The sequence below is a fragment of the Balaenoptera musculus genome, chromosome 3 (assembly GCF_009873245.2).
Source record: "Balaenoptera musculus isolate JJ_BM4_2016_0621 chromosome 3, mBalMus1.pri.v3, whole genome shotgun sequence".
NCBI classification, from domain to species: Eukaryota; Metazoa; Chordata; class Mammalia; order Artiodactyla; family Balaenopteridae; genus Balaenoptera; species Balaenoptera musculus.
Window position 1 is genome coordinate 39,417,413 of NC_045787.1, and position 26,711 is coordinate 39,444,123.

General features: G+C 39.4%; 2 protein-coding genes across 4 annotated transcripts in view; one reads left to right on the forward strand and one right to left on the reverse strand.

The window, feature by feature from the left end:
* ITGA2 (integrin subunit alpha 2) overlaps nucleotides 1-7,554 on the forward strand; it is a 106,823-nt gene extending 99,269 nt beyond the window's left edge. The window contains exon 30 of the mRNA XM_036847402.1: nucleotides 357-7,554. Coding sequence (XP_036703297.1) covers nucleotides 357-437 — 81 coding nt within the window. The 3' untranslated portion in view covers nucleotides 438-7,554. The remainder of the gene's footprint in view (nucleotides 1-356) is intronic.
* The window catches only part of MOCS2 (molybdenum cofactor synthesis 2), a 29,343-nt gene extending 4,806 nt beyond the window's left edge, over nucleotides 1-24,537 (reverse strand). Inside the window, exons 1-7 of one of the 3 annotated variants that reach the window (XM_036847403.1) lie at nucleotides 24,445-24,537; nucleotides 23,322-23,443; nucleotides 22,012-22,156; nucleotides 18,933-19,060; nucleotides 18,217-18,367; nucleotides 17,214-17,337; nucleotides 15,119-15,319 (exon numbers count right to left, since the gene is read on the reverse strand). In XM_036847403.1, coding sequence (XP_036703298.1) covers nucleotides 15,251-15,319; nucleotides 17,214-17,337; nucleotides 18,217-18,367; nucleotides 18,933-19,060; nucleotides 22,012-22,109 — 570 coding nt within the window. In that variant the 5' untranslated portion in view covers nucleotides 22,110-22,156; nucleotides 23,322-23,443; nucleotides 24,445-24,537 and the 3' untranslated portion in view covers nucleotides 15,119-15,250. Of the gene's footprint in view, nucleotides 1-15,118; nucleotides 15,320-17,213; nucleotides 17,338-18,216; nucleotides 18,368-18,932; nucleotides 19,061-22,011; nucleotides 22,157-23,321; nucleotides 23,444-24,044; nucleotides 24,063-24,444 lie in introns of those variants that run through there. The other 2 variants (XM_036847404.1, XM_036847405.1) reach the window with 2 other exon arrangements.
* Between the last annotated feature and the right edge of the window lie 2,174 nt (nucleotides 24,538-26,711).

The window sequence follows — 26,711 nt, forward strand, 5'->3', positions numbered from 1 at the left end:
ATCATAAGAAAAAAGGACATGCAAGTTTATTTGCAAATTCTCACTCATGTTTTTGAAAACAGTCAGTAAGGATTTTATCTCCTTGGTCTTGGTCCCTTTTCTCCAACCCTCCTTTCATCCAGACCCTGAATGTTTTGTTCAGCTGCCAGTAAGTAGACCCTGAAAAATTTAACTTTATGCAATTCATTTCAACTCTGGGTATTAATCTCCTCACTGAAGGGCTGATGCCAGGTCAATCACTCTGCACAGTGACCTGTCCAGAGCCCCACGATTCCCAGAGGTGCAAGGAGAGGGGAGTCTGGGTCCCATACAAAATAAGCCAGAAGTGGTAATGTTTTTACATCATCATCTTACAGCTTGGATTCTTCAAAAGAAAATATGAAAAAATGGCCAAAAATCCGGATGAAATTGATGAGACCACAGAACTCAACAGCTGAATCACCCAGCAGTTCCCACTGCAGTGGGAAGGGGCAGTATCTCAGCCAGGGTTTACTACTCGCACGAACGGATTTCTTAAAAATCCCAGTGCAACTTAATAATGTAATAGCTAAACTAGAACTGCAGGTCAGTTTGGAAAGAAACTGTGAGGGATTTGGGAGGGCAGGAGTATAAAGGGTAAAAGACTATTTTATGTTGGGGGAAAAGTGATCTTTACGTTGGCTGGTCCACAGTTTACAGGAAATGCTTCCAAACAGGAGAACTCTTAAAGAAAAATATAACCTTTCTCAAAATTTTTTTGGGGGAAAAACCCAATCATTTAAAATATGATTGATTGTTTTTAAACAACAAAAGTGGAAGTACTCGGTATAGGTATATAATTAGCTTGGATATATTGATGCTGATGGGCAGAAAAAACAACACAGGTCTTCAACTTAACGCTGCTCATCCAAAGTTGCCACAGAGGATATTTTCAGTGATAATTTTGTTTATACACTAGGTAAAATTTGCTGTTGTCAGCCCACAGCTGCTTCCTTAGAGTCCCTTTCTTGCGATGATGTACTTATCAAAACATGCTTGCTGACTGGTAGAGCCTCCTGCAGAGGAAATCTCCATTTCACTGGGGGAGGGTTAGGGGCCGAAACGATTTAGTGGCCAAAGCACAAACTTTTGTTTAAAATCTGTAACATCATTTATGGTAAAAACTTGTCTGCTGGAGGCCCCGCCTGGAAGAAGGAGGAAATTTTTCTCCTTTAGGATGCATAACTGGCTGACCTGACTGGCTGGCTGGCAGGGGACCTTGTGAATTTTTGAAAGATGAGTAATTTCTTTGGAATCCTTCCTCCTTCCAAAATGAACCTCTCCCACCTCCTGGTGCCCCCATATTCTCCATGCCTGCTGCTGCCCGCCTTCCTCTCCAGGAGTCCAGAGTTTTCCACCCTCCTGTAACCCCTTGTCCAAATCTCCCATTCCCAGGGCAGCTGCTCTTCTCCAGGTGTGAGAAGGAAGTCATCTGTTTCACTTCCACACTTGTGTGAATTACTGTATAATCCCCTTAACTTCAGGGAGCTATTTTCATTTATTGCTAAATATGCAAGAAAAGCCCAAGTGGATTTCTAATTGTTGAGATTTCAGGCAGGGTAAACAAGGTAAAGTATAAACATCTCAGGAATTTTCAAGAAGTTACAAGGAGACATTAGAAACCACCAAATCAGCATGTGCACCTGCTGTGCTTGTCTGTTTCTGGAGGACTTACTTACACTTCCAGAAGAAGGACTTTCACCTGGGAGTTTGCTCACCAGGTAGAGTCTCACGCCCCAATTCCTGAGAGTCTTATTTAGTCGTCAGATCCGGATGAAGCCTGGTGACCTGTATTTTACAAGCATTCCGGTCCTTATGATGTAAATGGGCCACTGTGAGGACCACCACCCATTTCTCCTTCTGCACCTTCTTTTCTCTACTTCTGCGCCCACCTATCCTCTAGGAGGGACCGGGAGAAAAGGGGCAGAGCTGAAGGCCGTGGGGACTATTTTATGTCAGAAAGTACATACCCAAAGTTTCAGATAGACAAGTCACTTAGCCTCTGTAAACTTCAGTGTCCTTGTTATAAAATGGGGAGACTGGGGCGGAGTTCAGCAGCGACGCTTTTAACTTTAAAAACCTATCTGGGTTTCTTACAACACAAATAGACAGACAATCCTCCAAGAATCTGACACTGAAAAGAATTCGGAGGAAAACAGATATTTGCCCACGTGTGCCTGTGACGGCAGTGCAGGGCTGTCTGCACAGTTACAGAATTTATTTTGCATCTGACAAAACAAACAGGGGAAAAAAAAACAATTAGAAATAAAACATCAGGGGTTTACAGCAAAAACAGCATGGTATTCTCTAGTTACATGTGCTAGAGCCCAATTCTTTTAACAGCTGGATTCAAACACTGTTTCATTCCAAGAAAAATTGTTTTAAAAAAAGAGTGGAGGGGAAACTGGTCATTACGTTGATAAAGACTATTTAAAAAACTGGGTAACTGCTGTATATATTTACTAGTTTTCTGATGTAATATACTGAGAACAATGGAAGTCATCCTTTTATTTTACTCTGCCTCCCCTTCCTTAGATGATAAAACACTAATCTGAGGTCACATACTCACAGTGAGCTTGCGAGCTCTGGCAAGCCTTGCCTTGGATGTGCCGCCCTGACGGCACTGTGTCCATGAAGGAGTTGGATTACTATAAACTAAAAAATTAGCCATTTGTCTCTGCACCATTTATCACACTGGGGCAGGGTTTCTCAGCCTGGGCACTGCTGACATTTGGAGCCAGGTAATTCTTTCTTGCGGGGGCCTGACCTGTGCATTGTGGGATGTTGAGCAGCAGCCCTGGCCTCTGGCTATGGCCTCTACCTACGAATACCAGACGCTCCCTCTCCCCCTCATCGTGGTGATCAAAAAATGTCTCCAGACATTGGCTAACGCCTCCTGGAAGGCAAAAATCACCCCGACTGAGAACCACTGCACTAAGCAAGTGGCCTAAATATACAACTTCTGTTACCAGATCACAGATTTGAGGCAGAGGCTCTAGTGAGGAGTATTTCTCAAGCACTTTTAAGCAAAGGTTGAGTATTCATCCAAGAAATTAAAAAAGTATTTGAGAAAAAAAGCTCTGTATTCCTATTCAGCCATACTTTTATTTTAAAAGTAAGTAGAATATGGGGCTTAAAAGATGTCATCTTCAAAGTTTCCATTTCATAAATGGTGTATAGACAATATGTATAGAATGTGATAAGAATTGAGTTGCTTCATGCCTTGTGTGCTTCATGCCACACAAGCCTTACAAAATAGTAAAGTAAAACAGTCTGTGAAAAAATTGCATTGAGATTTGAATTTGTGCATTGTGCATTTTAGCAGCAAAATGAGAACCGGACAGATTCCTAGCTGGCTGTGCTATTTTTATAAAATAGTAAAAGTTATTAACTGTGAAAAGAAAACTAAAACCAATTTATCATAATCACACAAGTGATTATACTACAAGTTATTATAGAAGGTATAATTTTATAATGTATCTATTCTGATATACAGCTATAACATAATATGACAGTCCCATAAATTAAGCCATCATTAAGCAGAAAGCATTAAACAGGATTCCTCAAACTGAGCTCCCTGGTCCATCATTAATACAATTTGCACACAGAAAATAATTATATACACAGCTCTTAGGACTATGCCCTCATTAACGCATACTCATTTCAATCAATTGGAAAGACTAGACCTCTAGAGGTAAAAGGTATACATGGGGGTAAAGTTTGAAACAAAAATGTTAACTATTTCTTTGAACCTTAAAGAATGAAAATGTAGCCATTATGTAAATATAAAAAGCTGGTTTCATTCGTACCTGATTTAGTTTGGCAGATAAAGTCAAAATGTAAATGTATATATTGCACAACTATGTTAAATTGTATATTTTTTTAAAGACAAATTGTCTAGGATAGTTTCCTTCACACATAATGTATAAATCTTTGTTAAGTATATTTGCTTTTTTGATAAACTGGTTTTTGTCTTTTTTTCTCTCCACCAAAAATATAAAAATGAATATGCATGTTTGTATATGAAGTTTCACAATTCGTTTGATTTTTGAGAAGCAAAAGATCAAATTGGAGCAGTCATCAACATAAACTAGTTAAGAGCTTTTCTCCTATTAAAGTATGAGAATCAAACAGAAAAGTATTATTTAATTGTAAACCCCTCTTTAAATACCACATTACTGAATACAATTAAAATCATTTTGAAAATAAAGCTATTTACTTTGGAATTTGAATTTTACGACAACGTATTTCACTGTATTTATCTCATGCACTCACTGTGCTTCAGAACACATTCAAAACTCAGCAGAAGAAGAGTGAGGACGTACCTAACCTCTTACGTTAGTAGCAGTGGCCACAAGGATGCCTTTGCAGGAACCTTAAACTGCCTTCATAGCTTAGAGACTAGGTGTAAAGCCTTGCTCCGCACAATGTGGTCGACGGGTAGGCAGCGCCGCATCACCTGGAGGCTGTTACAAAATGCAGATCTCAGGTGCCACACAGAACTGAATTCCAACTGGAAGTTTAACAAGATCACCAGATGATTCATATTATGTTAAAGCTTGAGAAGCACTACTCTAAAGCACAACTTACCTCTAGATATAAATATGTGCTTGATATAGAAAAAATAAAATCGGTCAAACCGCTGCAGCCTATATGAGTAGTCATCTGCATAGTGTTTTTAAAAATTTTAATAGTAAGCAAGAGGGTTTACATTGTAAGGATTAAATATGCTGAAATGAACGTGCTGAAATTATAAAACAAGATACATATCAGGCTCATAGACTGGCCCTCATTCTATAGCTGGCGCATCAATGCAAAGGTTGCTGGGTGTGTGTTGCCTTTCACACCTATGCACAAACATCTCCAGTTCCTACCAGGTGAACCTCCACGTGCCTTCCTCAATTTGGCCCATCTCAATTCTGGTGAAGCACATCATAAGGGCAGCTGATTGCAGAACCACTACCAGTAAGCGTATCTGGTATGCTTTGTACATTAAAATACAACTTTGGAGAAAAAGAACATTCATTTTTCTTTGGATTGTCACAGAGTAGGTTAAAGACCTGTATCAAATCTACCATTCTGTCCCAAATCGGAAAAGTTTTATATTTATGTATTTTTAAAAAGTAATTCCTTTTATTCATTCTATATCACCTTTTAAAAACTACATAGAACATTTTAAAAAATTTCCTCATCCTATCATAACCCTTTAATATTTTAAACTAAGATACCAATTAAAGATTGTAAATAATCTTATTCAAAAAGAGGGACTGATTTTCATCTTAGGACCACTCCAACCTAACTAAAAGAAAAAGGCTACTAACTAAACTGAACTTCTTGATTCTGTGCAAAATAAAAGTAAAAAGCTAACTCAAGTTGTTCTTACTATAGCCCTAGCTCTACTGCCCTCTGCTGGGTGAGCTACCTAACTACACCACACAAATCGTTACTGCCTTAAGAGAGGCCTTTACTACAACTAGGTGCTCAGGAACTATGTAGGAGAGACATTGCAGGATGGGAGTGAGGAAGAGAGTGCAGAAGAAAAGCTGCACCTATCCACTCATTCATCTAGCCAGATACTTTTACGCATCTGTAAGCACTACAACTACACATCGTGTCACGTGTGTTTAATTTGGGGGCACAATACTTAACACCGACAGAACTTCTGAGCACTCTTGAGTGCATGTCATGGTTAGACACTGTGGTGACAGAGACAAAAAATTCCTGGCCTCAGGAAGCTGACAGTCTAGTGATGGAGATAAAACGAACAGATGCAGTACATGAGGTAGTGGTTAAGTGCCACTGCAAGATATTAAGTAGAGCAAGGGAAGGGAACAGGAATCCAGTTTTAAATAGGGTAATCAGAGAAGGCTCTCTGAGGAGGTGACATTTAATTAGGGAGGAAGTGAGGAAATAAAGTGAGGAAGCAAACTATAGGAATTCCTGGAGGAAGGGCATTCTAGACAAAGAGACCGGCAAGGACTCTTAGGGAGAATAAGCCTGCCACAAAGCACCATAGCAAAGCAGGGAGCCTGGTGCAGGAGAGGAGGTGAGAGGGGGAAGCAGGAGCCCGATCATGTAGGCTGTAGGTCACGGTGAGAACGCTGAAGTTCCAGGACGTGATTACCTATCAGAAGGTTCAAGTAGGATGACCAAGTGACCTAAGTGGGAGAAGGAAGGGGGGACTGTCACCAGGCCACAGCAACAGTCCAGGAGAAATGGAGTGGTGGCTTGGATGACAAATGTAGCAGCAGAAAAAAAGAAATGAGTGGATTCAAAAGATATCCAGGAGTTGTTTTCTAAGATTCAAACTTCTGGCTCCTTAATCACTATTTCTCAAAACATGCTGAAAATACAGTGGCTCAACATCATATCTAAAGGACAAAAATATCCACAAAATCACAAAACACTTCATTTGTTGACCATCCGCTATTACTTTCATTCAAAGATAAAATTCTTTAAATTTTGCTACCTGTTAAAAAACTTGAAACACGAGTAATCTGAGTTTCCTACTTCTTGGGTGAATTTACATAGGCTGTCATACAAAGCCACAGTTCCAAAGCGACTTTAAACATTACAATCCACTTAAAGGCCGATTTTTTTAGGTTACTCTTCTAATTAGTTAAGCAACTAAGTTACGGGTATAGAAAGGCTGTGTCAAAGTGATGCTAGCCCCTTATTACCTCACCACCAATTAACACTGCCACACCTAAGAAACTGGGGATCAAAGACCCTATTTAAATCCAGTGCAATGCACTAAAAACTGTCAGGGATGTTCCATCCCAATTTTAGTGTGCCCCAGATTAACCCCTTAACCTCTGTACTGGAGACTTAAAAGCATAATAGTCTGTGTTCCTGACTTAGAACAAAACCTACTCAAAATTAAGACATGATTCTTTAATAAAACATGCTTAGAGAATACTTTATGTTCTTTAAATATTTAATTACCATCAATAAAGATCCTCTAAAGAAATATTTGAGTAGAAAAATCCTGAAATCCACATATACCTCATACGGACATATATGACATAATAAACAACATATGAACAACATGGGTGCAAAATCCCGGGAATATCTGGTGGCCCAGTAATCTCATGATACTGTGCTTTCACACAGAATGTAACTGACTCTTGTCCAACCACCAGCCCCTGTTCTCAAATAGGAGCAGGACAAAGTCTGGTGGGAGGGAGGCAGGCAATGAATTCAGAGAGGGTAAGGTTGAGACCAGACAGGCAACCCCATCTCGGTAAGGGAACAGTTGGTGGAGGATTTGTCAGCCTTCCCAGGATTCTTCTGGTCCAATCTCTGAATAGGTGAAGGAATAAACACCAAATAAGCAGGAGATTCCTAATGTCCATATGGCTGTTCCATAGGTCCCAGCCAAAGACAGGATACAGGATATTCCCCATGGTATCTAATATTGGCAGACAAAGACCACTGGTGGGTGCCTGGCACAGAACAGGCATTCAGTATTTGTTGAATAAATGAATTCCTTAGGTAAAAAATGCTTTGCTAGATGTAACTAGTGATATTACTGAAAAAAAAATCTTTGGGTATGAAAGGGTAAGTCTTTGTTCCCAAAATGCATAATGAAAATTTTATGATGATGTCAACTGCCCAAAATTATGCCAATATATTATTACTTTAAAAACTATATGGAGGTCAGATCAAGATGCCAAAGTAGGAGGACATGGAGCTCACCTCCCCTGACAAACATATCAAAATACATCTACATGTGGAACAATTCACACAGAAAACCAACCGGAAACTTGGCAAAAGAACTCCTACACAACTGAAATGGCAAGAGAGATTTCCACATAACTGGGTAGGATGGAAAAGAGGCATCAAGTTGGGACCTCCGCCCCTGGAAGGGATCTGAAAGGAAGAGAAGGTCCGCACAGGTGAACCCTCCTCCTGGGGTGTGAGCAGGCCGAGCCACAGACGGGGCATCCCAGTCCCGGGGTCCTATGCAGAGGAGACAAGCCTGGTTGGCTGCTGGGAAAACTGCTGGGGCAGATAGAGGGGCTGGAGAAGCCTAAACTCTGTTCTTGAGGAGTGCACGCGTGCCGGCTTGCCAACGATCAGGGTGGAGAGGGCCTTGCACTGCTGGCTGCCACCTCGCTGCACTCCCCAATCCAAGCAGGGTGAACACCCTGGGCCCTGCTCGCTCCACATCACATCTTGGCACAAGAGCTCAGCCAGCCGGACCCTGGGAAAAGACTCATTCTCGCTACGCAGAGACAGTCCAGGGGGCCAGGGGTGATCCAGGTGGGGCAGCAACGGCCACTGTAAGCACACGCACAGGCAGTGCCACTGGAACAGGCTGCGGTCAGTCTCCCGGCCGAGCAAGCACCCTGGCCCCACCCACTCCACAGCCTGGCACTGGATCTGGGGCAGACAGGTCCTGGGAAGACTGCCACAGAGGCAGCCCAGACCTCTGGTGGCAGAACAGCCACCTCAATTCCTGCAGCCACACGCCCCAACCTCCAGCCCCAGCTTAGCAAACGCTCTGGCCCCAGCCACTCCAAGCCACAGCCCTGCACTAAATCTGGGACAAACACAATAGGGGAAGAGACGGGACCTTGGGCTGTGTGTGAGCAGAGCCACAGACACCTACACAGGCACCACCTCGGTCCTCTGTGAGCTCACGGGCCTCACTTGCTTCAGCACCCCCCTCCTTTGGGGCAGAGCCCACACTCAAGGGGAAGGGAGCCTGATTGAGCCTGACCCTCAGAGCTTCTATTCCAGCAACTGGGGATCAGACTCCACCCTTATCAGTGTGGTGACAGCCACAGGGCAGAGAGGAAGTCCTGCCTCACACCCTGCACAGGCTTTAGATCCTCCAACACCAACCACAACCCCTATCAACGTGATAGTGGCCAGCACACTCAGGGAAGACGTGGCTGGCATCCATATCAAAACCAGCCCCTGCACCCAAGACTTTGGACACACACAGTCTACACAGGGATGCTCCCACATAAAAACACCCCTTCAAGACCAAAATAGATAACTGTCTCCTAAGTTCACAGAGACAGAGAAAGTTAAGTAAAATGAAAAGGCAGAGGAACTAGCACCAATTAAAAGAGTAAGAGGAATTCCCTGAAAGAATAACGAAACAGAGTTCATCAGTCTACCACACCCTGAGTCTAAAAAGTTGGTAATAAAGATACTAACTGAATTAAGAAAGATTATCGCTATAAATGCAGATACATTAAGAAGGAACTAGAAACCCTAAAGATGAACCAATCAAAAATAGATAATTCAACTTCATAGATAAACAATCCAGAAGCAATGAACAGCCAACTAAATGGCACAGGAGAACGAATAAGTGATCTGGAAGAGATGGAATAATGGAAATCACCCAATCAGAACAGTAGACAGAATGAAAAATTTAAAACCATGAAAGCAACATGAGATCTATGGGATAATATAAAACAGGCCAACCTACACATAACAGGGGTTCCAGAAGGAGAAAAAAGAGAGAAGGGGATCGAAAATGTAATTAAAGAAATTATGGCTGAAAACTTCCCAAACCTGAAGAAGGAAACAGATATCCAGGTACAGGAAGCACGGAGGCTCCCAAACAAGATGAACCCAAAGAGACCCACACCAAGACATGTCATAGTTAAAATGGCAAAGGTTAAAGATAAAGAGAGGATTCTAAAGGTAATGAGAGAAAAACAGAGTCAGTTACGAGGGAACCCCCCTAAGGTTATAAGCTGATTTCTCTGCAGAAACTTTGCAGGCCAGAAGGGAGTGGCATGATAATATGCAAATTCCTGAAAGGGTAAAACCTGCAACCTATGATACTCTACCCAGCAAGACTATCACTTAGGATAGAGAGAGAGACAGAATTTCTCAGACAAGCAAAAACTAAAAAAATTCAGCAATACTAAACCTACACTATAAGAAATACTGAAGGGTCTTCTCTAAATGGAAAAAAAGAATCTATAGGAAAGGGAAAATCCCAATAGGAAAGGCAAATATAAAGTAAGGATTGAAGATCACTTAAATAAATCAGTACATAGATTGAAAAACAAACAGAAAATGTAAAAGTGATTATAACTACAATAAGCAGTAAAAGAATAAGCATGAGGATGTAAAATAGTACATCAAAATCACAAAATGTGGAGGAGGGGAGTAAAAAATGTAGATCTTTTAGAATGTGTTTGGACTTGAATAACTTAGTTTAAAGCAAGTAGATATAGTTATGGATCAACATACATGAACCCCATGGTAACCACAAATCAAAAACATACAACAGGGCTTCCCGGGTGGCGCAGTGGTTGAGAATCTGCCTGCCAATGCAGGGGACACGGGTTCGAGCCCTGGTCTGGGAAGATCCCACATGCCGCGGAGCGGCTGGGCCCGTGAGCCACAATTACTGAGCCTGCGCGTCTGGAGCCTGTGCTCCGCAACAAGAGAGGCCGTGACAGTGAGAGGCCCGCGCACCGCGATGAAGAGTGGCCCCCGCTTGCCGCAACTAGAGGAAGCCCTCGCACAGAAACGAAGACCCAACACAGCCAAAAAATAAATAAATAAATAAATAATAATTAAAAAAAAAAAGACTTTAGCCCGTCTCAATTTCATTCAAAAAAAATCTCCCACTAAATTAAAAAAAAAAAAAAAATACAAAAGATTCACAAAAAAACAAAAAGAAAGGAATTCAAGCATACTACAAAAGAAACTCACCAAACCACAAAATGAAAAAGAATAAACAAAGTAGAACTGGAAAACAAGGAATAAAATAGCAATAAGTACATACCTATCAATAATTATCTTAAATGTCAATGGACTAAATGCTCTAATCAAAAGACACAGAGTGGCTGTTGTATAAAAAAACGAGAACCTGCAATATGCTGCCTACAAGAGACTCACTTCAGGGCAAAAGACATACCAGACTGAAAGTGAAAGGATGGAAAGAGATATTTCATACAAAAGTAAATGACAAGAAGCTGGGGGTAGCAATACTCATATCAGACAAAATAGACTTTAAAACAAAGGCCAGGGGCTTCCCTGGTGGTGCAGTGGTTGGGAATATGCCTGCCAATGCAGGGGACATGGGTTCAAGCCCTGGTCCGGGAAGATCCCACATGCCGCAGAGCAACTAAGCCCGTGTGCCACAACTACTAAGCCTGCGCTCTAGAGCCTGCAAGCCACAACCACTGAAGCCCGCGTGCCTAGAGCCCGTGCTCTGCAACAAGAGAAGCCACTGCAATGAGAAGCCTGCCCGCTGAAACTAGAGAAAGCCCACCCACAGCAACAAAGATCCAACGCAGCCAAAAATAAATAAAATAAATAAATTAAAACAAACAAGCAAAGGCCATAAGGAAAGACAAAGGAGGGTGTTATATAATAATAAAGGGATCAAAACAAGAAAAGGATATTACACTTGTAAACATATACACACCCAATACAGGAGCACCTAAATATATAAAGCAAATACTAACAGACATAAAGGGAGCAATTGACAGGAACACAGTAACAGTAGGAGACTTTAACACCCCGCTGACATCAAAGGACTGATCATCCAGACAGAAAATAAATAAGGCAACAGAGGTTCTAAATGACACAAATGACCTGCTGGACTTAACTGATATGTATAGGACACTACAACCAAAAAAAAAGCAGAAAGCACATTCTTTTAAAGCATGCATGGAATGTTCTCTAGGCTGGACCACATACCAGGACACAAAACAGCCTCGAAAAATTTAAGGCGGTAGAAATTACATCAAGCATGTTTTATGAACATAATGGTATAAAACTAGAAATCAGCTACAGAAAGAAAACAAGAAAAACACAAAGATATGGAGACTAAACAACATGCTTTTAAAAAAACCAATGAGTCAATGACAAAATCAAAGAAGAAATAAGAAAATACTTGTAGACAAAAGACAATGAAAACAACCTTACAAGATTTATGGGATGCAGTAAAAGCAGTTCTAAGAGGGAAGTTCATAGTGATACAAGCCTTCCTCAAGAAACAAGGAGGGCTTCCCTGGTGGCACAGTGGTTGAGAATCTGCCTGCCAATGCAGAGGACATGGGTTCGAGCCCTGGTCTGGGAAGATCCCACATGCCACGGAGCAACTAGGCCCGTGAGCCACAACTACTGAGCCTGCGCGTCTGGAGCCTGTGCTCCACGACAAAAGAGGCTGCGATAGTGAGAGGCCCGTGCACCGCAATGAAGAGTGGTCCCCACTTGCCGCAACTAGAGAAAGCCCTCACACAGAAACGAAGACCCAACACAGCCAAAAATAAAAAATATAAAAAAATAAATTCATTAAAATAAGATTAAAAAAAAAAAAAGAAACAAGGAAAATCTCAAATAAAAACTTATCACCTAAAAGAATTAAAAGAAAAACAAACAAAGCTCAAAGTCAACATAAGGAAGGAAATAATAAAGATCAGAGAGGGAATAAATAAAATAGAGATCAAAAAACAATAGAAAAGATCAATAAAACCAAGAGCTGGTTTATTTTAAAAGATAAACGAAAGTGACAAACCTCTAGGCAGGCTCACCAGGAAGAAATGAGAGAGGACTCAAATAAACAAAATAAGAAATGAGAGGAGAATTAACAACTGATACCACAGAAGTACAAAAAAAAAAAAAAAATCATTCAAAGCAATCTACAGATTTAGTGCGATCCCTATCAAAATACCCATAACATTTTTCACAGAATTAGAACAAAAAAATCCTAAAATTTATAAGGAACCACAAAAGACCCAGAACTGCTAAAGCAATCCTGAGAAAAAAGAACAAAGCTGGAGGTATAACCCTTCCACCAGACTTCAGACTATACTACAAAGCTACCATAATCAAAGCAGCATGGTACTGGCGCAAATACACACACATAGATCAATGGAACAAAACAGAGAGTGCAGAAATAGACCCACACACCTATGGTCAGTTAATCCACAACAAAGGAGGCAAGAATGTACAATAGAGAAAAGACAATCTCTTCAACAAGTGGTGTTGCAAAAGCTGGACAGCTATATGTAAAACAATTAAATTAGAATATTCCCTCACACCATATACAAAAATAAACTCAAAATGGTTTAAAGACCTAAATATACGACATGACACCATAAAACTCCTAAAAGAGAACATAGGCAAAATATTTTTTGACATAAATCTCAGCAATTACTTTCTTAGGTCAGTCTCCCAAGGCAAAAGAAATAAAAATAAAAATAAACAAATGGGACCTAATGAAAGTTAAAAGCTCTTGCACAACAAAGGAAACCATCAACAAAATGAAAACCTACGGAATGGGAGAAAATATTTGCAATGATGCAACTGACAAGGGGTTAATATCAAAAATATATTTATAAACAACTCATATAATATCGAAAAAACAAATGACCCAATCAGAAATTGGGCAGAAGACCCAAATAGACATTTTTCCAAAGAAGACATACAGATGACTAACAAGCACATGAAACACCACGAATTATTAAAGAAATGCAAATCAAAAACACAATGAGGTATCACCTCACTGAGTTATCACAGTCAGAATGGCTATCATCGAACAGTCTACGAATAATAAATACTGGAGAGGATGTGGAGAAAAAGGAACGTTTGAACACTGTTGGTGGTAATGTAAACTGGTGCAGCCACTATGGAAAACAGTATGGAGGTTCCTTAAAAAACTAAAAATAGAACTGCCACATGACTGAGCAATTCCACTCCTGGGTATATATCCAGAAAACATGAAAACTCTAATTCGAAAAGATACACGCACCACAATGTTCACAGCAGCACTATTTATTACATAATAGCCAAGACAGGGAAGCAACCCAACAGATGATTGGCTTAAGAAGATGTGACATATACACACATACACATACAATGGAATATTACTCACCACACACACAAAACAAAATCACCATTTGCAGCAACATGGATGGATTTATGGAATCTTATGCTTAGTGAAATAAGTCAGACAGAGAAAGACAAATGCTATATGATATCACTTATATGTGGAATCTAAAGAAATAACACAAATGAATCTATATACAAAACAGAAACACTCACAGACATAGAGAACAAACTTATGTTTACCAAAGGGGAGAGGACGAAGGGGAAGGACAAATTACGAGTATGGGATTAACAGATACAAACTACTATACATAAAACAGATAAGCAACAAGGATTTACTGTACAGCACAGGGAATTATACCAACATCTTGTAATAACCTATAATGGAATATAATATGCAAAAACCCCCAAATCACTATGCTGTGCACCTAAAACTAACAAAATATTATAAGTCAATAATACTTCAATTTAAAAAAAAAAAAGAACTATATGGAACTTATATACTAAGATCTACCAAGATGGTATATAGGTCGACCAAGCAAAAACTGGACCATTATTTAGTATAAAGATTTTGCAGAAAACATTATTAATGATAATGTTGCTTAAGCTAAAAAACACTATCTGAAAATACTTTACCAAATAATCATATAATTTTCCTTTTTAATTGGTTGTGGGTACAATTTTATAACTAACATTATAACACAAAGCACCCTTGTTGCTAGTTTGCCTTGTTTTACAACAATTTTATGCTAATTTATATATTGATACAATACTAATAACTAATAAAATATAATAAGTATTATGGTAAGATTATTGATTCTGAAATACTAGAAAGCTTCATATGATGAAATATCTTAGGTATTATCACTGAATTTTTAAAAACAGGAAAATATTGCTTTTAAACTTTTAAAATCACGTTTATTTAGCTTATTTTGAAAATACATAAATTCTAAAAATATATCATACCAAGAGTAACCGATAAGGACTTTTTACACCTTCCAGTTCCACCTACATTCCCAAAACGCATCCCTGACACCAATGATATCACTGGGCATAGAGGTAGGGGGTTGGGGGCAGCCTCTGAGACAGTCACTGAGGAGGGCCCACACCTCAATGTGAGTCAAGTTACAGTTAGAGCTTAGTCATAGAATAATATGTCTACCACAGGCATCTTTCCTTACATTTAAATTATTCTTCCATTTTTTCCCTAAAGCCTTTCTTTCCTCTATCTCTAGTTCCCGAATAAGCCCTCATCCAAAACACTCATTTATTTTGCTTTTTTTTCCTCTCTTGTTCCTCTGGTGTAACGTAAGAGTTTATGTTCAGTAAACTATCTCCTGGAGAAGAAAAATCAAAACATGATCAAAGATAAGAATTTACCAAGTTTAAATTTTAAGACTCTAAAAACCTAAGTGGTTTAATCATCGGTTGCCCAAAAGCATTCTTTGTTTCTTTTCCAAGATGATGATGATTCTTCATACATTTCCTAAAAAGCAGAACCATAATAAGAATTTAAAGGAGAGCATTTTAATAAATGCAAATATATCTGAATAAATCAGGCAAATGAATATCACAACTATTTATATCTGCTCCTCTTTTAACAATCCAATGGCCATTTGCATAAGGCAATGAGAGCAAACAAACGAATAAACATGCTCCCTACACTCAAGGACTCAGTCGAGTAGGAGAAACGACAGACAAGAAGCCTTAACAAGACAAGGGGCAAACACAGAAAGGAATAAACAATTAATTCCGCTCGGGATCATGACAGGAGACACCCTGGGCAAGGTTATGTAGGGAAGATGGAAGGTCTTTAAACATTTTTTTCTTTCCAGACACACCTACTACTTCCACATTTCTAAATACGCGTTTCCAAAGGCCGAAGGGATATTTCCATTAGCTTTGAAATTAAGAGACCACCACAAAGGTTCCTAAACAGGTCTGAGCTGCGTGGTGGTGGCAACCACTCTGTAAGTGCGTGCCCAACCCACCTGCCCATTCCTTGCCTGTATCACAGATGATCTCAAAGCACGGGCTGAAACCAGAACCAGACTAGAATTCAGATAATTTTTGGACAGAAGGGGAATAAGAATATATCACTTTCTCTTCTCACTCTCTAGTCAGATTCTATTTCTGCAAGGGTAGAAATCCAAATTCAATTATCCTCTGAACACCTGTACACCCTCCCACCCTCTACAGACAGAGAAGTAAATAGAAAGCCCAGCCAGTTCTCAAAGCATCACAATGAGAGTATACCCCCAACTCCTACCCACTCCCTTATTTGGGGGGCCTACCGTCTCATCTACTTTGTCAGCTGGCTGTCCATTCTTTGCTCCAAGGCAAAGAATCTCTTCCAGCCAGGCTCACAATTCATTCTGGAATACTTTTCCTACCTTGCTCTCTCCAGGGTCTCATGGTCTATCAAAATTGTGGCAGCCTTGTTCACAGCAAAGCAACCAGATATCTGAGCTTCACTAAGACAGATTCCTTTCACATATCCTATCCTCTAATCCCTAAGTATCCCCCTTATAACAATGGATTTCAGTTTTTAGCCAGAAAATATGGTCACTAAATTTCACAGGTGCTGGTTCAGAGTCCAATTTGCTCATCTCACCACTGGTCCTTCACCCTGGCCTTCTGCTCTACTGGGCAGTGGATCCATTCCTCAGCTTTGCTATCAGCCACAATGCTGTGGGCAATTTGAGGCTTTTAAGTGTAATTACACATTTCTGAGAATACAGAGTGATCCCACTGTTGAGATTACTACACCGAGGGAGAAATCAGGGAGCTGGGCCTTTTCATATCTTCAGAATGCTCTCTTTAAGCAGGGACTTGTTTGCTTTTATTGATGGGTTTGATGTATGGATAGAAAACAAGCTAGAATTTCCTAGTTAGGTTTTTAAATCCACTTACTATGCATTTTCTCCAAGGAGGCAATATCCCACTTTTCTTTTCCTAAAATGAAGGAGTTCTAGGAGAAGGCTCTTTTGCCTTGAGAGGTCTCCATTTTAGCCATTGACTAAATAGCCATGCATTATTCCTGTTCTCCAAAGGAAAGACCCTCTAACTCAAGGGAATTCTAATATAAGGGATAATACTTCATATATGAGCCACTGGAACGTTCTAGACTAGGAATTCTAACTGTTACCACTTGTTGAGGTCTTCTCCAGGCCATGCATTCTTTGGGGCACATATTTTTCATGCTTAATAAACCTTGGAAAGGAGATTATTACATAAACACCCCATTTCCTAGAAAAAGAAAACAAGATTCTATAAAGTCAGGGAAGTACATACTCTGTATGTACTCTTCTTCCTTGTTCTTTGAAAATTCCTGAGAAAAATCATGTCCAAAGACAAAATTAGATATTTTCCTAACTTACCTTTTTCCATATGGGCACCTTGGCTTTTAAAGTATCAATGGCATAGCTCACAGCTTCGAGGCATGCAGTCCTATGGGCTGAGGACACAGCAATGATAATGCTTGCTTCTGACACTGGAACTAAGCTTTAACAAAATGAAGAAAAAAATTCATCATCTCCTCTGAAACTACATGTTAAAAAATCTACTAGACATGTGAAAAAAAAAAAATTCCAGTGAAGCATTCCTAGAACTAAATATCCAGTTCTGTTTTACCTAAACATCCCATTTAGTTAGAAAACAGTAATTCATCCCAGTTGCATTTAGCAGGAGATGCCAAGCTTGTGACTAATCTGTTAGCATGTATCCACTAAATTTACTGAATGGGCAACAAGATGAAAAGTACCTCACTGATTCAACAAATATCTGATCAAACAAACAAGGCACAGTGCCAGGTAATGCCTAGAAATACAAACTAATCTCATGATGAATATAAGGTAGAATTTAAAGTATTAAATAGTAATGAACAGTAAATAACAGAATTGATAATATTAATAAAATTATAGTTACCAATAACAAAGTAATAACTAATAGATGATAGATTTAGTCCCATTGCTGGGTTCTTTTCAAAGCCTGGAACTCCACTCTTCTTGGTGATACAAAACAGCAAACTAATCTAATGAACTTAAAAGGCTTTTACATCAAAAAAATCTCAGACTGTCATATAAACAGGGTACAGACTACAAAACAGTTTTGAAAAGGTCTCATGGCCTTTAGCACATATCAGCACAGACTGTTGGGCACAGGGCCAAAGAATCTTGCACATTTGGACTTTGTTACAGCATCAGCCATTCTCCAAATGTTACAATGTAACAAGCAGCCTTAAAGCCACTGTCTGCCAGAATGATAAACAAACCTCCCTTTCAGGGTAACACAGGATGCCAATGAAAGATTCCAGAATCAGAATTAGTACAAAGGCGGAAAATGACTACACTTAAACTTTTAAACTGATAAAGGAAATCATACCCAAGCCGATGGAACACTGCTATGTGTTTGACTGGCCATTTCTGCCTAATGTCACTACAAATTTTTCTGACTTCATTTTCTGCCATTGGTAGATATGCTTCATACTCTAAGCTAATGACTTTTTTCCCTTCGAAGTTATTCCTTGTAGTTCCTAAAATAAAAAAAAATAAAAACAATACAAAATAAGCTTTCTCCCTACAGTAGAAATAGCACACTAATAGAATAAAAAAGGATTATTTTTGCATAGACGAGTAGCATACCAATTTGTCTAAAAATTACTTTGAAATTTTCTAAACACAAAAACTTGATTAGAAAATCAAGATAATCATCACAAAGATGAGGAAATAAAATGACACTGATAAGCCAGGTTTACTGAAAACATTCAAATGACAAACCAGTATATATTCCCTTTGTAACAATTAGAATTTGACACTTAAAAGGAATTATGTTCCCAGGATTATCTGAATTCTCTCTGCTAATAATGACTTTTAGTCTACTTTTCTTTTTTTTTTTTTTTTTTGCCTTTAACATAGGTTAATTTGAAGATTACTAAAACAAAACAAGAATTAAAAAAATTTCTACTCACCACCATGGGTAATCCTGGCTAACTGCTCCGTGTCTTAAAATCCTCTTACTATTAACACTGAACATGAGAAACACTTGCTAATTTCTACTGTCTTGTATAGTCAATAGATGCTATGAAAATTACAACTCACCTACAAATAGGGATATTGCACCACAGAGTGGAGAAATCACCAGCTGTGAGACTTCATCTACTGAAAGTTGCTCAGATGTGAATTTTATTATATCTTTCGATTTCTCTTCAACTTCATTTATATCTTCCCTGGAAATAAAATATTACCAAACCTTAACATTGGTACTAGAGTAAAAACACCCAGCTTATAGGCTATGTTTCAATTTATATATTTTTTCTACATTAGATGTGTTAGGAGGCATGATTTGATCCGAATGATAAAAATAAGCAAGTGTAAAATTTTAGCAAAACTCAGTAATTTTACAAATATCCCTAACGAATCAAGCATGATATAAAAAGGAACTTACCATTAACATGATCACTTAAAATGTAATCTACTTCATTTGCCAACGTATTCCAAACTCTCTCCTGCATCCACACACACATCACCTCTAACCACTGGATAACCAAGCACCACACCCAGAACTGCCTTTTTCTTTACCCAAAAAGGAGGGCAAGCGGAATGATGACTCCACAGGAACTGGGTTCATTTCATAATCAGGCACAACCTCAGTTAAGTAACTGAGGAAATAAAGGAATTGACTGCACGCCTATTCACCAGATGCTGTAAAAGTCCTTTGCCATGCATTTCTCATTTCATTCATCAAGCGTTTATTTCGTACTCACTAGGGGTCTGAGACTAAGCCCACACACTGGATTCAGACCAGGGAACAAAAGACCTGCCTCCAGCGCCCAGGGCACTTATGCTAGTGGAGGAACAAAGCAATAAATAGGAATTACAAATAGGGATAACTAATGGAAACAAACAGCATTCTGAGACAGAGCATGGGGGCTGGGGAAGGTGTATTTAAGATAAGAGGACCATGCTACTGAAAAAAAACCATTCAGATGCTACTGGATTCTAAGATGCTTCAAGCTCCTGTACATGTCACCTGAGCTTCTTCCACTTCATCTTTCAATAAGATGTAAGTAAACCAAACATCGTCTAGGAACTTCAGACCACACTGAGTTCCCACAACTTGATTCTATAATAACAGATTTTAAAACTGCATGTTACAAATCCTGTCAAACACACTCAAATCATACACAATGCTGCTGAGTATCTTCCTAGTCTTCCCAAAGAACAGCTCTAACCATCACACACAAACACACACCTATGGCAGCCCATTGTTTTCTGAATAAATTACAAACTCAAAAAAAAATAGCATTTTTCTATATCATGGTGGTGATATGGTGACCACAGTTTCCAAATAAAACTGAGATACATATCTAACAGAGAATTCTATTATTTCCAAGTAATAGGACTAAGAAAATCCAATCTCTATCAACATGCCAGGCAACTGGCTTTACAATATTTATTCTTCACTTTTGGGACACTACCCTCCAGAAAAGTGGGGAAGAAATGGGTGAAAAAAATAAATAAGCATCCTTGGCTTGTTCTTTTCTTTAATAAAACCAAAGTTTTGCCATCCAATATGATATTTACTTGATTTTGGAGAAAAACACTATCAAATTAAGAAAGTTTTCTTTCATTCCTAACTTATAAGAGTTTTCAGTTAGGAATGATTATTAATTTCTACATTATTTCTCAGTTGACAAATTAAGCCTCATTCTGTCTGCCTCTCCAGACTATACTAAGAAGTGTTTTTCAGTATGGAGGAGCCTTAAAAAACTAAAAATAGAACTACCACACAACCCAGCAATCCCACTACTGGGCATATACCCTGAGAAAACCATAATTCAAAAAGAGTCATGTACCACAATGTTCATTGCAGCTCTATTTACAATAGTCAGGACATGGAAGCAACCTAAGTGTCCACTGACAGATGAATGGATAAAGAAGATGTGGCACATATACACAGTGGAATATTACTCAGCCATAAAAATAACGAAATTGAGTTATTTGTAGTGAGGTGGATGGACCTAGAGTCTGTCTGTCATACAGAGTGAAGTAAGTCAGAAAGAGAAAAACAAATACCGTATGCTAACACATACATATGGAATCTAAAAAAAAATGGTTCTGAAGAACCTAAGGGCAGGGCAGGAATAAAGACGGAGACATAGAGAATGGACTTGAGGACACGGGGAGGGGGAAGGGTAAGCTGGGACGAAGTGAGAGAGTGGCATGGACATATATACACTACCAAATGTAAAATAGATAGCTAGTGGGAAGCAGCCACATAGCACAGGGAGATCAGCTCGGTGCTTTGTGACCACCTAGAGGAGTGGGATAGGGAGGGTGGGAGGGAGACGCAAGAGGGAGGAGATATGGGGATATATGTATATGTATAGCTGATTCACTTTGTTATAAAGCAGAAACTAACACATCATTGTAAAGCAATTATACTCCAATAAAGATGTTAAAAAAATAAATAATAAAAATAATAATGGGTTAAATTTTAAAAAAAACCAAATGTTCTTACACATTATCCTACTCAGACATGGCTTACTTTATTTGGAAAGATGGAAAGATGACATGGGTCCTAGAGCCACTAGCAATATAACTATAATAATAAAGCTGTTTTTATACCTGGAAAATGGTAAGCATTTTTCAGGAAGAGTGATCTCTTTACTTTCCAGCTATGCAATTTTTCTACATTTCTCTGTGCCCAGGAGAGCTATTATCCAGTATTAATAAGCATATTGGTGGAAAAGTACACAGAGAGTCCAATAATAATCTGAGTTCAAATGTTGGCTCTGCCACTTATTAGCTCTGTGATCTTAGACAAGTTTTTTAACTTCCCCCTCCTGCAAAATAGGAGTATTAAAACTCCAGTGTCTAGCGCTGTGCCTGACACAAAATCTCAATAAACCATGTTAAATCAATAGAATGAACAAATCAAGATGACATTAAACTGCTTACAACACAACTGATGTAGAGATGATAGGTATTTATAAGTCCATCTGCACCAATAAAGAGTTGCTGCTTTACCAAGAGTTGGTGCAGACAGCCTTACAAAGAGTATACAGTTAAAGGAAACCATATATAAGTTATTATCTGTATGATCCTTCTCCACAAGATTGCCTAAGAAAAACCTATCTCAAAAAAAAAAGAAAAAAGAAAAACCTATCTCACATACCCAGGTGGCTCAAAAGCACTATCCTCCACTAATTGGGGGGATAATGGCAATTTCGTCTCCTGATTGAAGCAGGAGGAGCCTATCTCCAAGCTCGACATATTCTTGACGAACAGCAAATATCACCTGATTTCTGACATCAGCCAATCTGAAGGGAAAAAAGTATAATTAGATGTATCAATGCTGTTAGACCCCAAATCTCCTCAGCTGCAATCAAAATTACATAAATATTACTTTATGAAGCATCATCTGCAAAATCACTAATTAAACTCATATTTTGCAGAGAAAGGATATATCCACTGAAGAACATACTTATTCACCACAAAGAATGCAGTAAACTGCTAACAACTCTTTACTGGATGTTGGGTGTCTTGGGGAATTAAAGAAACAAACAAAAAAATACTAGACTGGAGACAACATTCAGACCAGGTCAAAAAAAAAAAGGACAATTTCTTAATCAGTACATGCCCTCCCCAGGAGCTTTCCATCTAAGCATACAAGTATACTAAGTATACCCTGAAAGGTTCCAAAACACCAGGTGCCTCTCAGCAGGTAAAACGTGAAAGGTAAATTAGGAAGAGGCCCCACTACATTTCATTGATTATCAGGGCATTTTAAGAACTTAAAAAGATATGAAATCAAGAAGGAATAATTTTCTTTTTGAACATACATTGTGGGCTGTCTTTACACAGCACTAAGACTTCCAAGTTAAACATTCACACAATTTAAGTGACACTACTAATATACCTGGAACACGTTCAAATAGGCCACTTTTATATTTTGTTCCAAAAGAGACTCATTGAGGTACGAACAACAGCAGTAAAATGATATTTTCAAGAACCAGAAAAAAAATCAAATATTGTAAAAACTCAAATTCAGCAGCAGCTAACGTTTGTTATCTTTCATTTTTCTTTCAATCTTAGAAATTTCTATTTTGAGTTCTCTAAAGAAGGGGCAGGACATAAAAGTTTAAAGCACACATTTTTTAACAGAATATGTAACAATTTCATTTAACGTTACAAAAATGCAGAATCTACATTTTCAGTATTTTGTAGATTATAAAAGCAAATATAATCATGTCCCTTTGGGAGTGTCACAGCTCACTGTGTTTTTTAGTAAAATATATTTAACCTTTATTAAGGAATTTTGCATTTTTAAATACTAGAACTTAAGTTTTCAGAGAAAATACAACTAATGATCCTTTTGACATTAAACATGGAAATCTAAATTAACTTTTTACTTTCATCATTTACTCACACATTTTTAAATATTAAACAGTGTTAATCATATACATTCTGCAAATTTTTAACTACCCAGGATGGCGCGTTTCTATCTCATTCCACAGCTGCAATGCTTTTATTTCTTGTGGCACAGAAATGGTCTCTGAGCGAATTCCTGTTATTTCAGCACTTTCTGCAAAATACAACACTTCCACCTGAAAAGAAAGAAAATGTTTTTAACAATAACAACCCATAGTCCTTTTCTGACTGTCCACGCTGGGTTTTGTTGTTCAAATGTATTACTTTAATCAAAGACACTTTTTATAAATTAGAAAAAATTAACAGTGCCCATAAAAATTTCAGCATACCTACAAGTTCAAATTTTGAAAAATTTTTATGTTTTAAGTACAAGTCAGACTAATTTCCAGATGCTTTTTAGTTTTATAAATGTTATGTGTGCCACAACTAAAATCCTAACAATATCTTCTTAGAAACCATGAGGTTGGCTTTTAACTGACATAAAATTATAGCACCTTTTATACTTAAGCAGTGAACAAATGTCTGAGTCAAGAGATGAATTACACAAATAAATGACCAAATAAGTTAAAGACACATCTTTCACGGTTGTCATATGACCTTTGATTCCAGTTTACATTACATTGAACCCAGCTGTCCAGGATTAAGTTATGCAACATACAAACCCTGATATTTACAAAAGCAGATGGGTCTGAAATACAGGATAAACTGTTATTTCCTAGGACAAACCTATGCAGACAGCCTGGTATCTAAGCGATCCGACCAAGTAAAATAACCCACCTGTGACTGAGAGCAAATCATTCTCTACGAAATAATCAGAGGCCTGCAAATAATCAAGGGTTCGCATCTGTGCACAGATGGAGCACATTTCATCAAAGAATTCTTAGTTAAGGGCATTTCTTTTAAAATTGAAAACTTGTCTTCTTAGAAACGAACAATCTGAGAAGCAAGGGCAAATATCGCGGGTGCCTTTAGAAACCAGCTGGTCTTCCAGGCCATCACCTGCAGAACAAGAGTTCGCGGAATGGACTTGACTTTCGCTGGGGAGACCGGAGCAAAGCCTCCGAAGTCAGGAGGGCCCACCGCGGCGGTGGCGGTCGCCTGGGTCTGGCCGAGCAGGACCGGGTCTGTGGAGGGAAAGGGAGAACAGACACATCCCGGAGAGTTTCCCCATTCTTACCTGGCACTGCGGCACCATCCCGCCAGGGAACCCTAGCCGGGTATCCTGGCGCGGAAGCCGAGGCGTCTGGTCGACGCAGCGCGCAGGCGCAACCTGCCACCGCCCCCCCCCTCCGCCCACATCGAGCATGCGCAGAGCTAGCTCCTCCCCGCTGTTCTCCCCGCTTCGTTTGCGCAGCAGGCGCCTGCAACTTGGTGTTCGCTCGCGGATAGGTCGCGGCGGTGGGCGAGAGCTGTAGGTGTAGCTAAATGGGAAAAGGGCTGGCCACGCATGTCTTTAGCCTCAGCTGAGAGGCTGAAGTGTGGGAGAGCTGACCCCGGACTCTCCTGGACATCTGCCACCTCCGTTATAGAAGCTCGACTGTTTCCGCCGCTTAACTGCAGGGTTCTCTTTAACACTTTTTATTTACCCAACCTTCTGCTTTATGATTACTGTTCCCTAAAGACTTAAAGCATTCAACGTATCTGAGCACTCGAACTGTATCACATTTACACTTTTCCTGTTTGCTACCGGCTTAGCAATTTGTCCACACGCCATCTAAAACAGCGGTCCCCAACCTTTTTGGGACCAGTTTTGTAGAAGACAATTTTTCCATGGGGGGGGGCGGTGGTTTCAGTATGATTCAAGTGCATTGCATTCATTGTGCACTTTATTTCTATTATTATTACATTGTAATGTATAATGAAATAATTATACAATTCACCATAATGCAGAATCAGTGGGAGTCCTGAGCTTGTTTTCCTGCAACTAGATGGTCCCATCTGGGGGCGATGGGAGACAGTGACACCCCAAGTGTGTTGCTAATGTCCAGTCTCCTCCGTGATCTTGTTTTGGTTGCTGTCACTGCAGAAAACCCTGCTTCACAAAGACAGGATGCTGGAAATGCAAGCAGGCTTTTCAGTGCTTTTGTGGCAATCTCAGGATATTCCGCCTTGACTTTAATCCAGAACGTATGGAGATTTGAAGTTGTCTCAAACATAATTTTAAGGGCACCGTCATTTGCGATCTCAAGCAGCTGATCCTCTTCTAGCACGGACAAAGTTGATTCACCTGGCTTATTCACAAATGGGTCTCAGATCCATTCCTTCCCAGTTCAGGGGTCTTTTGTGGTTGGGAAATAATGCTCAAACTCTTTTGAAAGCTGAGAAAAGTGATCATGCACCAGCTAGAAGAAAGAAGGCCCTGGTTCAGTCTCTCAAAATCTCTGCTAATGTTTGAAACATGCCAAAAATCCCAATGTTCACCTTTCTCCCCCATAATTCCAGTTTGGCTTTGAATGCAGCCACTTTATCTGCCGACTTGAACACAGCTGTTGTTCTCCCCTGAAGTGACAGGTTGAGTTTGTTGAGCAGGTTGAATGTGTCACACAAGTAAGCAAGTTTTGCGACCCATCTGTGTCACTGAAATGTGCTGCCAGGGGTGACTGTTTTTCTAAAAGAAATCTCTGGAGCAGCTCTCATAACTCAAAAACTCTGGCCAGTGAGCTACCTTTAGGAAGCCATCTCACTTCTGTGTATAAAAGAAGACATGTGCTCTGCATCCATCTCCTCACAGAGCTGCACGAACAGACCTGAGTTAAGGGCATGTACTTTAATGTGGTTGATAATTTTAATCACATCCTGCAAAACGTTGTTAAGTTCAGGTGACATTTGCCAGTTAGCCAGCATTTCTCTATGGATGACACAGTGCATAGACTCACATTCAGAAGTGACCTCTTTGACCCGAGTAGTGAAACCAGAAGGCCATGAAGTCATGGCAGCAGCTCCATCCATGCATATACTGACACAAAATGACCAATTCAGTTTTCCTGATACGTAATCATTCAAAGACTTGAATAGTTCTGCAGCTGTGGTGTTGGCAACAAAAGTGCACATAACATATCCTCACGCACATCCTCCTGAAAAATATATCACACAAAAACAAGCATTGTTGCCTTGTTGTCAACATCAGTAGACTTGTCAACCTGGATCGTGTACCATGGTGACTCATTAATCCTCTAACAATTGTGCCTCAATAACCCCTGCTATTTCATCAATTCGTCTAGTTATGGTGCTAGCCGAAAGAGGAACACCTGCCACCTTTTGAACTGCAGCCTCTCCTAAAAGTTCATGACAAATCTTTAGCAGCAGGAAGGAACCACACTTCACCAACAGTAAAGGGCTTCTTAGCTTTAGCAAGCGGTTAGCTGCTAAGAATGATGCTCTCAGTGCTACACATTTGATGAAGTGGTGACCTTCAATAATTGCTTCTGCTCTTCGTGTTCACGT